The 16,300-nt window shown below is 52.0% G+C and overlaps 3 protein-coding genes across 3 annotated transcripts; 2 read left to right on the plus strand and 1 right to left on the minus strand.

Annotated features, from left to right (window-relative positions):
- Nucleotides 1-1,008: 1,008 nt before the first annotated feature.
- On the minus strand, nt 1,009-1,320 carry LOC121341070 (feather beta keratin-like). The gene has a single exon (XM_041414274.1). The coding sequence runs from the start codon at nt 1,318-1,320 to the stop codon at nt 1,009-1,011; it is 312 nt and encodes a 103-aa protein (XP_041270208.1).
- Nucleotides 1,321-5,392: 4,072 nt separating this feature from the next.
- LOC121341071 (feather beta keratin-like) lies at nt 5,393-5,701 on the plus strand. Its single transcript, XM_041414275.1, has one exon. It carries the CDS (start codon nt 5,393-5,395, stop codon nt 5,699-5,701), a length of 309 nt encoding a protein of 102 aa, XP_041270209.1.
- Nucleotides 5,702-11,813: 6,112 nt separating this feature from the next.
- Nucleotides 11,814-12,146, plus strand: LOC121341072 (feather beta keratin-like). The gene has a single exon (XM_041414276.1). It carries the CDS (start codon nt 11,814-11,816, stop codon nt 12,144-12,146), a length of 333 nt encoding a protein of 110 aa, XP_041270210.1.
- The last annotated feature ends 4,154 nt before the right edge of the window (nt 12,147-16,300 follow it).

Raw genomic sequence — 16,300 nt, forward strand, 5'->3', positions numbered from 1 at the left:
GCAGTTCCACTACCCACTGGGACACACTGACACACTTTGTGTCCATCACAAAGAATTTCACTTGCTTAATCACAGGCCTGGATCCACTAATGCAGGTCTATTCTTGATTCTGGCACTAGCCCCTCATGGCTGATGTGCTCATTTTGGCTGGACATTAGTTGCTCCAGACCCTCATCATCTTCCAGGCCCATTTACAGATCAGCTCAAGCTGGTTTTTGTTTCCCTTATTTTCACATCCCAGAACTGAACACAGAACTTCAGTCGACCCCATCCAGAGCAGCGGGGCAGAATCCCCCCCATCAACTTCTGCCCATGCCGTGGACCTGAGCTCAGGACACGGGGAGTTTCTGGTCAGCTCGTTCACATGGCAGGGTGTGTCCAGTTCTTCATCCACCAACACCCCCAGGCTTTCTCCTCAGGGCTGCTCTCGATCCACTCATCGTCCAGTCTACTGCCATGTTTGGCAGTGCTCCAAACCACATGCAGGGCCTTGCACTTGGCCTTGTTCAGCTTCAGGAAATTGACAATATCCCACTGCCCCAACCAGTTCCAGCCCCTCTGAATGCCATCCCTTCCCTCCAACCAACCCCACTACTCAGTTTGGAGTGGTTCCTGCTTTTGCTGATCATCTCATTCAATCCCACTACCCTGATTTCTGACAATGACGCAAAATTATAACAATCCCAACACGAGTCTCCCTGCACTGGCAATAGCCCAGCAGAGGTGCCCGATGGTCTCTAGCTTGGGAGAAGTAGATTGCCCAAGAGGAGCTGGACAGAAACAAAGGGTCCATGCAGTGACAGGAGCAGCAGAAGGGCACGAGGCAGATGGGCCGTGTTTGCAGGCAGCCTGGGCTGGCCCCATGGCTATTGCCTTGACTGGTGCCCTGAGAGCAGGAGCTGGAAGTGCTGAGTTAATTTGAGAGCCTTGGCCCAGAGCCACGTCCTCAATGCCTGAGATGAGTTCCAGGGAGTGGATGGTTGGTGTCAGGAGTGGTGCTGAGGGCCCTTAGCAGATGGAGCCATAGCCCCTCCTGCCATAGCAGCCCAGGCCTGCCAGGCCGTAGCCAAGGCCAAAGCCAAATCCACCAGAGATGGGCTGTCCCTGGGCACTGAGCTCAGTGCCCAGAGCAGCGGAGGAGGTGGATCCGACGGCGGTGCTCTGGGGGAAGGAGGTCATGATGGGTCCTGGCAGGGTGACCAGCACAGGGGCAGGGTCGATGATGACGCGGGAATCCTGGCACTGCAGGGCACAGGGCTCGTTGCAGCTGTTGGCCAGCGGGGTGGGTCCGCAGGGTCGGCAGATGTTGTTGCAGGCCATGGGTGTGGTGTGGAGGATGCCTGGAAGAGAGAGGGGTGAGGCAGGGCAGGGGCATGGGGCAGCAAGGGTTGAAGGGTGAAGTGTCAGCAGGGTGAGGGAGTGTGGAGAATGTTGTGGGGCTGTGGGGAGGCATGAGGGCTGCTGAGGCTGGGGCTGAGCGTGCTGGAAGAGAGGGGGCCAGGGGTGCAGGAGCAGGAGGGTCAGGGTCTTGAGGCTCACCTGGTTCTTGGCAGGAGCAAGTGGAGGAGAAGGCGTGAGGAGAAGTGTGTGAGGGAGAGAGGCTCTGGGCCGGCTTTTATGCTGGTCCTGGAGGGGCGGGACAGCCTCGTCTCATGGCCTTGTGGCATTTTTTAGGCAGCATCTCTTGTCTGGACCAGTCTAGGATGAGATCATGAGGTGGGGAGTGTTTTCTTTCCTGTGACTCTTCAATCACATGTTCTCCAATTGTGGTGGTTTCCATTTGACCTTGGCGGCCAGCTTAATGAAGAGAATTTGTGACCATCATCTCGTTGGTGTTAGTGCGTGTCAGGATATGCAGATGATTCAACAAAGGCTTTGGAGAACTGGGAAGTCATCACTGAAGTAATTCCATGGCATATTGACAATATGTCCCATGCGCATCCTTATGTCCTGCCTGAAAGAACTCCCATCTCTCTCAGCTTCTCCTTTTAAGGATGCTCCATTTCCATCATCGTCATGATCTCCTGGCACTGCTCTTGGTCAGCCATGTCCACATCCTTGATCCACTGTGGAGTCCCAGCAGTGGTGGGTGCAAGGATGGACACTGCCCTCAACCTGCTTCTGTTTCTTTTCCTCATCCTGTCCTGGTAACTGCTGGAGTTTTTTGCCCCCACCAAGACAGGGAGAGAAGACGACTTTGCTGATATTCTTCTACCAATTACTGGCTTTTGCTAACAGAAATGCAAAATTAAAATTTTAGAATAAAAGCTATGAAACCTGACACCTTCAGTGCATAATGAGGGCAAGTGACATCACAGACAAGCTGAGATAAAAAATTGGTTGGACCAGGTTTCTTCGTTGATATGACATTTCTGATTGAGGTGTAGAAATGCACTTTATACAACATTGTACGCTGCTGTATAAATTTCAGAAATCCAAAACAACCAGTACACTGGATCAAGTTCAGCCTGAACAGACTGTCGTTTACCAGATGCTCTCTCTTGATCCCATTCAAAACAAAAGGGCATGAGATCTCTTTCCTCCAAGCACTGCGACTTATAAAAGTTATGGCAGAGTGACCTCCCCAGGACACCAGCAGCTCCCTCAGCATTCCTGGGTGACACAACGACTGAGGGACATCCAGAGGCACAGAACAGAGTCCCAGTCTTCACAAAACATCCAAAAACCACAACACATGAGGGCCATAAAATGACCTCACTGGTGACATGGCATATTTCCTGGCCAATGGTTGTTTATTCAGCCCTCCCTGACACACATGAAACAATCAAATTTACCCAAACACCAAGTCATGAAAGGTTCCAAGGTACTGCCAAGGTCAGAAGGAACCAGCTTCAGTAAAAAGGAATTGCAGAAGGACATGAATGAAACCACACCCCACCTCACGACCTCATGGTAGACTGGGCCAAGTAAGAGCTGCTGCCGAAGAAATGTCCCGAGGCCATTGGACAAGGCTGTCCCACCCATCCAGGACCAGCATAAAAGCCAGCCCAGAGCCTCTCTCCCTCACACACTTCTCCTGACTCCTTCTCTTCTTGCTCCGACCTTCATCCAGGTGAGCCTCAAGCCCCTGACCCTCCTGCCCCTGCACCCCTGGACACTCTCTTCCAGGACGTTCAGCCCCAGCCTCAGCAGTCCTCATGCCTCCCCAAACCCACACAACAGCCTCCACATTCCCTTGCCATCCTGTATCACCTCCTCTCCCACCCTCACACCCCTGACCTGCCTCATCCTTCTCTCTTCCAGGGACCCTCCACACCACACCCATGGCCTGCTACAACCGTAAACACCAGCAGCCACCTCTCATTGCCTCATCCCAACACTTTTCCACATCATTCCTGGAATCTTCGGGTCCTTTTTCCCATAAGGGCACAGGGATACTTCCAACTCCTCTTCTTCTCGCCCTCAACTACAAAGGCTATTTGGAAAACACCTGATCCAACTGATACCCACACATTCCTTCCTACCAGGGATGACATCCTCATTCTTGCCAAGAAACAGCCCCTGGCAGATGTCCTTGTTGAGCTCCAGCAGACGTCCAGGACCACTCTGGTTTTCAATGTTGGCCAAAAGGATCCAACTCCTGGACCACAGCACTGAGGACTTCCAGCCATCTGGACTGGGACAGCCCTCTGTGTCCAGTTCTTCAGAATCATTCTCTGGGCAGGGACACAACCCGGATTTCCCTGGTTGTTGAGAATCAGGCAATGCCCCCCTCCAACAACCCTGAGCAACCTCCAAATCTTCTTTCTGACAATCACAAGTGGCCTCACCCCTTTGCACTCAGCCCCAGCAAAGACCCCAACAGCCCTGGATACCAAAACCTTAAAGGCAAGAGGGGCACCAAGACACCCACAGAGCACAGTCAACAGCAAAGGTCAGGTTTAGAGTCAGGCTTGGACAGGCGGGAAATCATGGAATGTGAGGGAAGTGGCAATACCTCCAACAGAGCTGCAAATTCCAGAGCAGCCTGAGAGGGCTGGGAGGGAATGGGGATCCTCTGCTTCAACCATAAACCACAGCACACCCGTGCCACAGGGTGACCTTGCTAATGACAACCACACCTCCCCAAAGTTTTGGTTGTATATTCAGCCTTCCCTGACACTCACCTGGAGAGCAAACCCTCCCAAATGCCACCAACCCTCACATATGAATAACTCACTTAAAAGCTGCCCTCAAGGTCGGAAGGACCAGGGGCTCAAGAGAAGGACGTGGAATCGTGAAATTCCATAAAGGCACACCCACATCATGACAGAGAGGGAAAGCAGACCATGCTCACCATCACCCAGCAATTACTGGGTTTTGCTTACAGGAACACAATATTGTGATTTACAGGATATAAATCATTATGAAACCTGGTGGCCTGAGTGTGGAATAAGGGAATTGAGGCCAAGGAGCAGCCAGGGAACAAAGGGATCGGGCCCATTTGTTGTTTGTTAATGCATTTCTGAATGAGGTCAAGGAATACACTTGACATGGAGCAGTGTGTTCAAATTAAACTTTGAGGAATCCAAGTGGATCATAAAAATGGAACAGGTTCAGCCTGAACAGCCTCTCTTTTACCAGATCCTGTGAGCCCATTCAAGACACAAGGCCAAGAGCTCTCTGTCATCCATCAAGAACAGCTCCCAGGCACTGGGGTCTTGCCAAGCTGTTCCAGAGTGACCTCCCAAGAACATCAGCAGCATTCCTGGGTGCAACACAATTAGTGCTGGATATGTAGCAGCACAAAACAGAGTCCCAGTCTTCACAAGGCACCCACAAACCACAGCAGCCAACTGCCACAAAGTGACATCACTGATGACATTGCAAATCTCCAGGGCACTGCTTGTTTATTCAGTCCTCCCTGACACACATCTGACAGTGAAATCCTGCCAAACACCAACCCATGAAAACTGCCACCAAGATCAGATGGATACTGGATGGACTGAAGAGTAGGACATGGAATTGCAGAACATCACAAAAGAAAACACTCCCCACCTCATGACCTCCTGCTAGATGTGGTGAGGCAAGAGGTGCTGCCTCCAAAATGCCCCAAGGCCATGACACAAGGCTGTCCCACCCATCCACAACCAGCATAAAAGGAGGCCCAGAGCCTCTCTCCATCACACACTCTTCTCCTGAAGCCTTCTTCCTCCTACTGACAACCAGGTGAGCCTCAATCCCCTGACCCTCCTGACCCTGCACCCCTGGCCCCTCTCTTCCAGCACACTCAGCCCCAGCCTCAGCAGCCCTCACGCCTCCCCACAGCCCCACAACAGCCTCCACACTCCCTAATCCTAACCCTTGCTCTCCTGAATCACTGCCTCTCACACCCCCACATCCCTGCCCTGCCTCACCCCTCTCTCTTCCAGGTACCCTCCACACCACACCCATGGCCTGCAACAACATCTGCCGACCCTGCGGACCCACCCCGCTGGCCAACAGCTGCAACGAGCCCTGTGCCCTGCAATGCCAGGATTCCCGCGTCATCATCAACCCTTCCCCTGTGCTGGTCACCCTGCCAGGACCCATCATGACCTCCTTCCCCCAGAGCACCGCCGTCGGATCCACCTCCTCCGCTGCTCTGGGCACTGAGCTCAGTGCCCAGGGACAGCCCATCTCTGGTGGATTTGGCTTTGGCCTTGGCTACGGCCTGGCAGGCCTGGGCTGCTATGGCAGAAGGGGTGGCTCCATCTGCTAAGGACCCTCAGCACCACCCCTCACACCAACCATCCACTCCCTGGAACTCATCTCAGGCATTGAGGACATCTTTCTGTGCCAAGGCTCTCCAATGGGATCAGCGATTCCTGTTCCAGTGGTGCCTTAAGTCATCATCTTCTCTGAGGGCACCAAGCAAGACAGCAGCCAAGGGACCAGCCTGGGCTGCCTGCAAACATGGCCCATCTACCTTTTTCTCTTCTCCTACTCCCTGCTCTGCATGGCCCCTTCAGCTCTATCCAGTGCCCTCTGCTGCAAACCCCTTCTCCCAAGCCAGAGACCATCGGGCACCTCCAGTGTGCTTCTCCCAGCTGTGGGCAGGAACACCTTGAATATCTGGCCAAATCTCCAGAAAAAGCTGCTCTGCTGATGGTCAGCCTGGTCACAATCCAGACCAGCTCCCCTCTACTGGCTGCTGCTGAATTTTCACACTTTGTCCTCAATAAAGTTTTCCTTTGCATCACAACCTCACATGGCTCTTTCTCTTTTCTCCCTGAACTCTTCCAGTCTCACTCAGTGCTAAGGCAAGTTTGTGAAGGCAGTCGGTGTGGGTGAAAAAGTGCACCAAGGCCTGTCTTAGGAAATGGTGCTCCAGTTCCCCTACCCTCAGCACACTTTGGTCTTCAATCACACCACACAAACCTCTCACTTGCTTGAGATCAGGGCAGGATACTCTATTTCAGGTCTTTGCCTGCCTTTAACACAAAGCCCTCGTGGTGTCTGTGTTCACTTTTGGTTTGAGGGCCTCATCATCTCTGAGGCTCATCTACAGGTCTGCTTGAGCAGGTCCTTGTCTTCCTTCTCATGGATGGTCTTACCTGGTGTGTCATGAGCTGGGCATTCCTTGCCTTTCCCCACATCCACAGTATCTTGTCCTTCTCTTGGGGTTGTGTCCATCTCACCTCGGCGGCAGCTTTTAAGTGCAAGTTTTAGAAAACGTATTCTGGTATTTATGGCTTGTGTCATGGTGGGCTTGAGATGTGACCAAGGATTTGGAGAGGTGGGGTGTAATCGCTGAGGTCACCCCATGGTACTTCTGCGCTGTGGCTTGTGGCTGTGTGGGGAAGAGTTGTCCCCACTCTCTGGCAGCCCTGTCAGGCTGGTCTGCATTTTGCAGCTGTGCCAAGTAGGAGGTGTTGTGCCTTCAATCACATACCCTCCCTCCATGCTTTTCTCCCAGCTGGCAATGGCTGACATTGAACCATCTTTTTCCTGCTGGTTGTGCTTTGTGTGTGTCTTGATGCCCCTCTTGCTTTTACAGTTTTGGTATCCAGCGTCTTTTGGGTCATATTTTGGGCTAAGGACTGAGGTCAGTCACTCCTGTGGGCAATGTCTGGTTGTCAGAAAGTGGATTGGGCAGTTGCCCTGGGATATTGGAGGAGGGCATTGCATAATCCTTGACAATACCCCAGGCATGTCCAGGTTGTGTCAGTGGTGTCTGGAGAAGGCTCTGAAGGGCTGGGTCCAGAGGCTTGCTGTCAGTGTTCCAAAGTCCAGATGGCAGCAAATCCACAGTTCTGTAGCCCAGGAGTTGGATACTTTTGGCCAACACAGAAAACCTGAGTAGTCCTGGACATCTGCTGGAGCTCAGCAAGGGCATCTGCCACGGGCTGTTTGTTGGTAGGAGTCATCCCAGGTAGGAAATAAAATCTCAGAGTAGCTTGGAACAATGGTTTTCTTCTCTGAAAAAGCTTTTGTGGTTGTAGTTGAGAAGAAATTGACCAGGAGGTGTCCCTGGGTGGGAAAAGGGACCCCAAGGTTTGAGGGCAGAAGTGGGAAAAGTGTTGTGATGAGACAGCGGGAGGTGACTCTTGCTGTCTCCTGAAAGCTGGTGACATCGCATGTGAGGTGCTATGACCAGTCCTGGGCTCCTGAGCATGAGAATGAAATCCATTTAATGAATCTAGACCATTCCAGGGCCAGCAATGTTCTAAAGTGTGAAAATGTAATCCATGTAATGAATCCAGACCATTCCAGGGCCAGCAATGTTCTAAAGTGGCGGGGGGAACTTTTCTAGAGAAGAGGATGGCAGAGCTGAGACGCCCAGAAGACAAGGATAGACAGGGTTGTGCCATCAGTGATTGCAAATCCCTGATGGTGGGGAATGAAGACAAGGGAGCCTGGCTGTTCTCAGCAGTGCACACCTGCAGGGCAAGAGAGCAAGGGCACAAGTGAAAAGACATGGAAGTCCATGGGCAAAGAAGACAAGAATCTTTCATTATGAGGATGATCTGAGACTAGAAGAGGTGGTGGAGTCTCAGTCTTGCACAGCCAAATCTGACCTGTCCATGGTGCTGGAAATATTCCCTGTTTGGTCTTGCTTGAGCAGGGCAGTTGAAACACTTGTGCTCCAGAGCTCCAGCCCAAGAGGTGGATGTTGTTTCTCTCTTTGCTGGAAGGTTTCAAGAGTCTGGGCCAGGAAGAGACTTGTCAAGAATGTCCTGGCATGGAGTGCCTTTTCTATTTTTTTGCCAATTGATGTGTCAAAGACTTTGGTGGAGCAGTTTGCAAGGTCTGTGACATGTTCTGGAAGATGTCCCTTCCTGTGTTTCCTATGCCATAATTTGGTATCAGTTGTTTGGACATATATGTAAGGAAAAGTGTTGTTGCCCTGTTCCACATGCTCCCAGGGGCTTGTTCAGCCCTAGAATGTCTTGGGGGCAGAGGTGAGAGCATTTTAACACTAAAAAATAAGGAGGTGTCCCAGGTTTAAAGCAGGAAAACTTTATTGATATGAAAGAATGCAGAGGCAGGAGTAAGAAGTGGAAATAATCTGTTATGAGGTGAGACCATCGTGACAAAAGCTGACTTGATTTGCTTTGGTTGCAGGGAGCTGTTGCCAGAGGGCAGAGCTGGTGGTGTGAGTGGTGGTACTGAGGGCCCTTAGCAGATGGAGCCATAGCCCCTTCTGCCATAGCATCCCAGGCCGTAGCCAAGGCCAAAGCCACCAGAGATGGGCTGTCCCTGGGCACTGAGTTCAGTGCCCAGAGCAGCTGAGGAGGTGGATCTGATGGCGGTGCTCTGGGGAAAGGAGGTCATGATGGGTCCTGGCAGGGTGACCAGCACAGGGGCAGGGTTGATGATGACGTGGGAATCCTGGCACTGCAGGGCACAGGGCTCGTTGCAGCTGTTGGCCAGCGGGGTGGGTCCGCAGGGTCGGCAGATGTTGTTGCAGGTCATGGGTGTGGTGTGGATGGTTCTGGAAGAGAGACAGTTGAGGAAGGGTGGGGGGTGTTGAGGGGTGATGATGCAGGAGAGTGAGGGAGTGTGGAGGCTGTTATGGAGCTGTGAGGAGGTGTGAGGGCTGCTGAGGCTGGGGCTGAGCGTGCTGGAAGAGAGGGTCCAGGGGTGCAGGAGCAGGAGGGTCAGGGGCTTGAGGCTCACCTGGTAGTCTGCAGGAGGAGAAGGCTTCAGGGGAAGTGTGTGAGGGAGGGAGGCTCTGGTCTGGCTGTTATGCTGGTCCTGGATGGGTGGGACTGCTTTGTCCCATGGCCTTGGGATGTTCTGAGGCAGCAGCTCTTGCCTTGCTCAGCCTGGTGAGTCATGAGCTGGGGAGTGTTTTTCTTCATACAGTTTTGCAATTTCATGTCCTACTCTTCAGTCTGTGTCCATCTGACCTTGGCAGCAGCTTTAGGGTGAGACTTGGTATTTGGGTGGTTTTGATTGTTTCATGCAAGCTGAGGAGGGCGGAATAAACAACCACAGCTCTGGAGATTTACAATGTCATAATTGAGGTCATTTTGTGGGTTTCATGTGCTGTGGTTTGTGGGTGCCTTGTGATGTTTGGGGCTCTGTTCTGTGCCACTGGATTTCCATTAGTCATTGTGTTGCACCCAGGAATGCTGAGGGAGCTGCTGATGTCCTGGGAAGTTCACTGTCCAATAACATGGCTGGATTCTGGTGCCTTGGACCGCTTCCTAATGAATGAACTAGAGCTCCTGGCCTTGTGTCTTGAATGGGATCACGGGAGAGGATCCGGCAAAGCAGAGGCTGTTCTGGCTGGACTTGTTCCATGTGTCATGTCCATTTGGATTTCTGCAATCTACGCAACAGCATACACTGTCATTTAAAGCATATTCCTTGACCTCTTTCATGAATCTTATAAACAAACAACGAGCCCATGTTTGCCCAGGCTGGTCTGTGATGTCAATTCTCTTATTCCGCATTCAAGCCTCAAGGTTTCATAATTTAAAACCTCCAAGTCTTAATATTTTTTTTTCCTGTTAGCAAAAGCTAATTGTTACTAATGGATGATGAGTGAGCTCCTCCTCCCTCCTATGTCAGGGTGCTGGCATTCCTATGTGGAATTCTGCTATTCCAAGCCATTTTCCGGAGGTCTTGTCCATCAGACTTTCATGGCAATATTTAAATGCAGGTATTAGAGGTCAAATGCTGGTGTTGATGGCCTTGTCGGGGCAAGGTGAAGACGTGACTAAAGCCAGTTCATCAGTGAGGTGGCCCCAGGGCACTCATGTTCTGTGGTTTGTTGGTAGATTGTGAAGATGGGCCCCAGACCATCAGGGCTCTGTCAGGCTGGTCTGGGCTTTGCAGGACCACTGCTTGTGAGGGTCTGCTCCTTTCATCCCAGTGTTTCCATCCCCACCATGTTGCCATCTGTCCAGGTGTTTTTGTATCCCAGACCTCTCCCAGATGCAGATGGGAAACCAATCCTATTGTTTAGGGAGGATCACATGCTGCCCTAAGCCTTCTGTTGGTCCATCCATAGCCCTTGTCTCTTCAAGGTCACACTGTGGGGTCACAGTGCTGGGCTCTGCCTGACACATGGAAAGGAAAAGTGGTGAAAGATGAGGAGAACAAGATGTGTGAGGAGAACAATTCCTCAGCCATTGATTAATCCACCCTTTGGCCAAGTACCCTTTGCTGCAAAAAACTCCAGCAGTTCCCAAGACAGGATAGGAAAAGAAACAAAAACACATTGAGGGCAGTGCCCATCCTTTCAGCCACCACTGGTTGGACTCCACAGTGGAATGCAGACATGGAGGTGGTTGACCAAGAGCAACTCAGGGAGATCACGGCAATGATGGAACTGGAGCACCCTAAATGAGATTAAACAAGGGACCTGGAATTTCAGGCAGGGGGCAAAATGCAAATGAGAGATGTCAATATGCCATGGCATGACCTAGAGTTAAATCCCCAGTTCTCCAAAGCTTCTGTTGAATCCTCTGCATGTCCTGACACTTGTTATCAACAACAAGATATTGGCCATTACTTCTCTCATCTAACTTATGCCAAGGTCAGATGGACACAGCCTCAAGGGAAAGAACGCGGAATTGCAGAGTTGCAGGAAAGAAAACACTCCCCTACTCATGACTCACCAGGCTGAGCCAGCTTGGAGCTGCTGCCTCCAAAATGCCCCAAGGCCATGACACAAGGCTGTCCCACCCATCCACAAGCAGCATAAAAGCCGACCCAAAGCCTCTCTCCCTCACACATTTCTTCTGAAGCCTTCTCCTCCTGCAGACTACCAGGTGAGTCTCAAGACCCTGACCCTCCTGCTCTTGCACCCCGGCCCCTCTCTTCCAGCACGCTCAGCCACAGCCTCAGAAGCCTCACACCTCCACACAGCCCCACAACAGCCTCCACACTCCCTCACCCTCATTCATCACAGCCCCTATCACCCCCACACCCCTGCCTTGCCTCACCTCCCTCTCTTCCAAAGAACGCGGAATTGCAGAGTTGCAGGAAAGAAAACACTCCCCTACTCATGACTCACCAGGCTGAGCCAGCTTGGAGCTGCTGCCTCCAAAATGCCCCAAGGCCATGGCACAAGGCTGTCCCACGCATCCAGGACCAGCATAAAAGCCAACCCAAAGCCTCTCTCCCTCACACATTTCTTCTGAAGCCTTCTCCTCCTGCAGACTACCAGGTGAGTCTCAAGACCCTGACCCTCCTGCTCTTGCACCCCGGCCCCTCTCTTCCAGCACGCTCAGCCACAGCCTCAGAAGCCTCACACCTCCACACAGCCCCACAACAGCCTCCACACTCCCTCACCCTCATTCATCACAGCCCCTATCACCCCCACACCCCTGCCTTGCCTCACCTCCCTCTCTTCCAGGACCCTCCACACCACACCCATGGCCTGCAACAACATCTGCCGACCCTGCGGACCCACCCCGCTGGCCAACAGCTGCAACGAGCCCTGTGCCCTGCAATGCCAGGATTCCCGCGTCATCATCAACCCTTCCCCTGTGCTGGTCACCCTGCCAGGACCCATCATGACCTCCTTCCCCCAGAGCACTGCCGTCGGATCCACCTCCTCAGCTGCCGTGGGCACTGAGCTCAGTGCCCAGGGACAGCCCATCTCTGGTGGATTTGGTGGCTATGGCCTTGGCTATGGCCATGGATTTGGCTATGGCCTAGGAGGCCTGGGTTGCTATGGCAGAAGGGGCTATGGCTACAACTGCTAAGGACCCTCAGCACTGCTCCTGACACCAACCACCCACTCTCTGGAACACACCCCAGGCACTGAGGAAGCATCTCTGGCCCAAGGGACCCTCCTCTCAAATGGGCTCAGCGCTTCCAGCTCCTGCTCTCAGCGCACCAACCAAGGCAGTGGCCAAGGGGCCAAGCCAGGCTGCTGCAAACATGGCCCATCTGCATTCTGCTCTTCTCATCTTCCTGCTCCCTGCTCTCTACTTTGGCTCTGTCCAATCCCCTCTGCTGCAAACCCCTTCTTCCAGGTCAGAGACCATTGGGCAGCTCTGCCTGGCTGCTCCCACTCTGGGGCAGGAAGTCCTTGATGCTCTGGCCAAATGTACTGCAAGCAAAGGACCTCAGCTGTTGGTCACCCTGATTGCACCTCAGCCTTCCACTGGCTGCTCTTGCTTTTTCACTATTTTGTCTCAATAAAATTTTTCTTGCATCACAATTTCAGATGTCTGTTTTCTGAATGGATTCACAATAAACTGGATGTGAAACCTGTTTCCCTTGTGCTGCACCACAGGAGAGCAGGAATCTGGAGTCCAGGTGTCTTCAGGAGAAGTTTAGTTTGGCTATTAAGGAATCTTCCTTCATGGAGAGTGTTGTCATTGGTGTCACAGACTGCACAGTGTATCTGTGGAGTCATCATCCCTGCAGGGATTTAATATCCCTGGAGATGTCACTTGGGGACAGACGTTAATGGTGGCCTTGGTAGTGCAGAGGGAATGGTTATACTTTGTACTTAAAATTTAGATCTTTTGCAACAAAATTTAGATCTTCTGCAATGTTTTTAAGATGTGATCATTTAGTGTCCGAATTTGTAGCCCTGCGTTAACAATTTTACTCAATGTCAATAGGCTTTTCCATCAGAACTGACTCCGTGTGTTCCGGGGGCAGCAGCTGTGCAAGGGAGCAGAGGCCAAAGGGGAGCAGCAGCATGGGAGGGGTGGGCCAGGCCTCTGGGGCCTTGAGTTGTGGAAAGTGCTGAGGGGTGAGGACAGTTCTGTTGGAGGATTTCCCTTGAGGAAATGATGCTTGGTCGAGCTGTGTGTCTGCCCTGTGCCAGTGACTCAGCCTGGGCATGAAGAGAGAGCAGTGGCTGCTGTTGGACACAACCGTTTTGTGAAGCCTTTGAGATTCCTTCCCCTTCCATGCTCCCAGAGCATCCAAGAAAATCCAGGTTGCCTGAGAGTGCAGTGAGTGTCCTGAGAGTGGCTGTGGGGAGTGTCCTCAGAGGCTGGGGATTAGTGGCCCAAAATTCAAAATGAGGCAAGTCTCAAGGGAAGTAGGTCAAGAGTTGTATCCAAGGGTCCAACCCTGTTCAACATCCTTAAAAATAAGATGGGCAGTGGGACTGTTGACCCCTCAGCAAACTGGCAGCTGATGGAGTGGCTGAGGCACCATTTGGTTGTGCCACCAGTCAGAGGAACCTAGTGAGGGGTTTAAGGCATCTCCTGAAGTTCAGGAGAGGAAAACGTGAAGTTCTGCATCTGGGCAGGAATGGCAATGGCCCCAGGACATGCTGGTGTCTGAGAGGCTGAGTAGCAGCTTTGCAGAGCAGGACCCTGTGGTGCTGGTGGAGAGCAAAGGGACTGGAAAATCTCAATGCTTTCCTTCATGGAAAAGGCATCACCAGTATCCGAGATAGATTTCTGGCAATTCTTGCCATCAAGTTGGGAGAGGTGGCCTTTCCTCTCTTTAGAGCACTGGTGGGGTCCTGTGTGGGGTGGTGTGGGCAGATCAAGGCTGTCCAGGGAAAGAAGCACAAGCGCTTAGTGAAACAAGACCAGATCAGGGCGACAAAGATACTGACTGAAAGAGCAGGAGAATCATTCCAAGAGGGCAGGAAGAGCAGGGACTTCAAGCGAAAAAGGTAGTCCCTGACAGCAGGAAATGAAGTTGAGGGAGACTGGCTGTTTTCAATAGTGCACACAGGAGAAGGAAAGGGGGGAAGGGAAGAAGGGAAAACAGATGGAATTCCTTGGGGAAAGAAGCCAAGAATTTTTGAATGTGAGAGTGGTCTCAGAGTGGAAAAGCTGGTGGAGACTCTGCTGTGAGAACCAAAACTGAGCTGGCCATGGTCCATGGAAATGTTACCATTGCTGACTTTCCTTGAGGAGAGGCAAACAAAGCGCTTGTATTCCAGAGTTCATGCCCGAGTGGATGATGTTCCTCCTGTTTGCTGGGTGGATTCAAGAGTCCTGATGGGGAAGAGAGTATTTCAAGTGTGTGCTGGCACAGTGAGACTCTACCAGAGCTATGTGCAGGAGATCATGGATATGCCAAAACCTTTGGGGCAGTGGGCCTTAATTCTGTGTCATGTTCTGGAAGGTATGTCCTTGTCCTCTCCTTCCAGTGCCTGTCTTCATTATTTCTGCTAGTGACATCTTACCTAACAGAGGTGTTCTGCTTCTTTTCCATCCACACCAATGGCCTATCTGGCATTTTACTAGGTGAGGATGTGAAGCCATTGGAATTCAAAAAGATGTGGAGGCATCTCAGACTTTGATGCAGGTAAACTTCATTGAGGGGAAAAAAACCAAATACAAGGAGCAAGAACTAGAAGGAATCCAGTGTGAGAAGCAAGTAGGGCAACAATCAGCTGAGGCAATTTGCTTGCAGGAGCTGTTGCCAGAGCTGAAAGCACATTATGAATGACAGGGGTGGTGCTGAGGGTCCTCAGCAGTTGTAGACATAGCCCCTTCTGCCAGAGCAGCCCAGGCCTGCCAGGCCTGCCAGGCCATACCCAAAGCCAAATCCACCAGAGATGGGCTGTCCCTGGGCACTGAGCTCAGTGCCCAGAGCAGCCGAGGAGGTGGATCCGACAGTGGTGCTCTGGGGGAAGGAGGTCATGATGGGTCCTGGCAGGGTGACCAGCACAGGGGAAGGGTTGATGATGACGCGGGAATCCTGGCATTGCAGGGCACAGGGCTCGTTGCAGCTGTTGGCCAGCGGGGTGGGTCCGCAGGGTCGGCAGAGGCTGTTGCAGGCCATGGGTGTGGTGTGGAGGGGCCTGGAGGAGAGGGGGGTGAGGGAGGGCAGGGGCATGGGGCAGCAAGGGGCAGTAATGGAGTGTAAGCTGTTGTGGGGCTGTGGGGAAGCGTGAGGTCTGCTGAGGCTGGAGCTGAGTGTGCTGGAAGAGAGGGTCCAGGGGTGAAGGAGCAAAGGGGTCATGGACTTCAGGCTCACCTGGTAGTCAGCAGGAGGAGAAGGTGTGAGGAGAAGTGTGTGAGGGAGAAAGGCTCTGGGCTGGCTTTTATGCTGGTTGTGGAGAGGCGGGACAGCCTTGTGCCATGGCCTTGGGGCATTTTGGAGGCAGCACCTCTTGCCTCACCACATCTAGCAGGAGGTCATGAGGTGGGGAGTGTTTTCTTTTGTGATGTTCTGCAATTCCATGTTCTACTCTTCAGTCCATCCAGTATCCATCTGATCTTGGTGGCAGTTTTCATGGGTTGGTGTTTGGCAGGATTTCACTGTCAGATGTGTGTCAGGGAGGACTGAATAAACAACCAGAGCCCTGGAGATTTGCAATGTCATCAGTGATGTCACTTTGTGGCAGTTGGCTGCTGTGGTTTGTGGGTGCCTTGTGAAGACTGGGACTCTGTTCTGTGCTGCTGGATGTCCATCAGTCATTGTGTTGCACTCAGGAATGCTGAGGGAGCTGCTGATGTCCTCGGGAGGTCCTTCTGCTACAGCTTGGAAAAGATCCCAAAACCTGGCAGCTGTTCCTGATCGATGAAAGAGAGCTCCTGGTCTGGTCTCTTGAGTGGGATCAAGAGAGTGCACATTTAAAATGAGAGGCTGTTCAGGCTGAACATTTTCCAGTATTATGGTGCATTTGGATTTCTGAAATTTCCAGGACAATGTACTCTGCCATTTAAACTGTATTCCTTGATATTGTTAAGCAATGCAGTAAAGGAACAACAAAGTGGGCTTGATCCCTTTTTTCCCAGGCTGTCTCTGACATCAATTAGCTTATTCCACATTGAAGCCACAAGTGTCATAACTCATAACATGTAATTGTTAACATTGTGTTCCTGTAAGCAAATAATTACTAATGGAGCATCAATGAGCTCTTCTGTCCTTCCCTGACAAGGTCGGTTTTTGTGTATTCGTGGAATTGTGCAATTCCATATCCTGC

This window comes from Onychostruthus taczanowskii, unplaced genomic scaffold (genome assembly GCF_017590055.1).
Source record: "Onychostruthus taczanowskii isolate IOZ18803 unplaced genomic scaffold, ASM1759005v1 scaffold447, whole genome shotgun sequence".
In the NCBI taxonomy this organism is placed as follows: domain Eukaryota; kingdom Metazoa; phylum Chordata; class Aves; order Passeriformes; family Passeridae; genus Onychostruthus; species Onychostruthus taczanowskii.

What these genes read in the sequence shown, in the direction of transcription:
- LOC121341070 (XM_041414274.1), bottom strand. Translation starts at nt 1,320, where the DNA reads ATGGCCTGCAACAACATCTGCCGACCCTGCGGACCCACCCCGCTGGCC.
- LOC121341071 (XM_041414275.1), top strand. Translation starts at nt 5,393, where the DNA reads ATGGCCTGCAACAACATCTGCCGACCCTGCGGACCCACCCCGCTGGCC.
- LOC121341072 (XM_041414276.1), top strand. Translation starts at nt 11,814, where the DNA reads ATGGCCTGCAACAACATCTGCCGACCCTGCGGACCCACCCCGCTGGCC.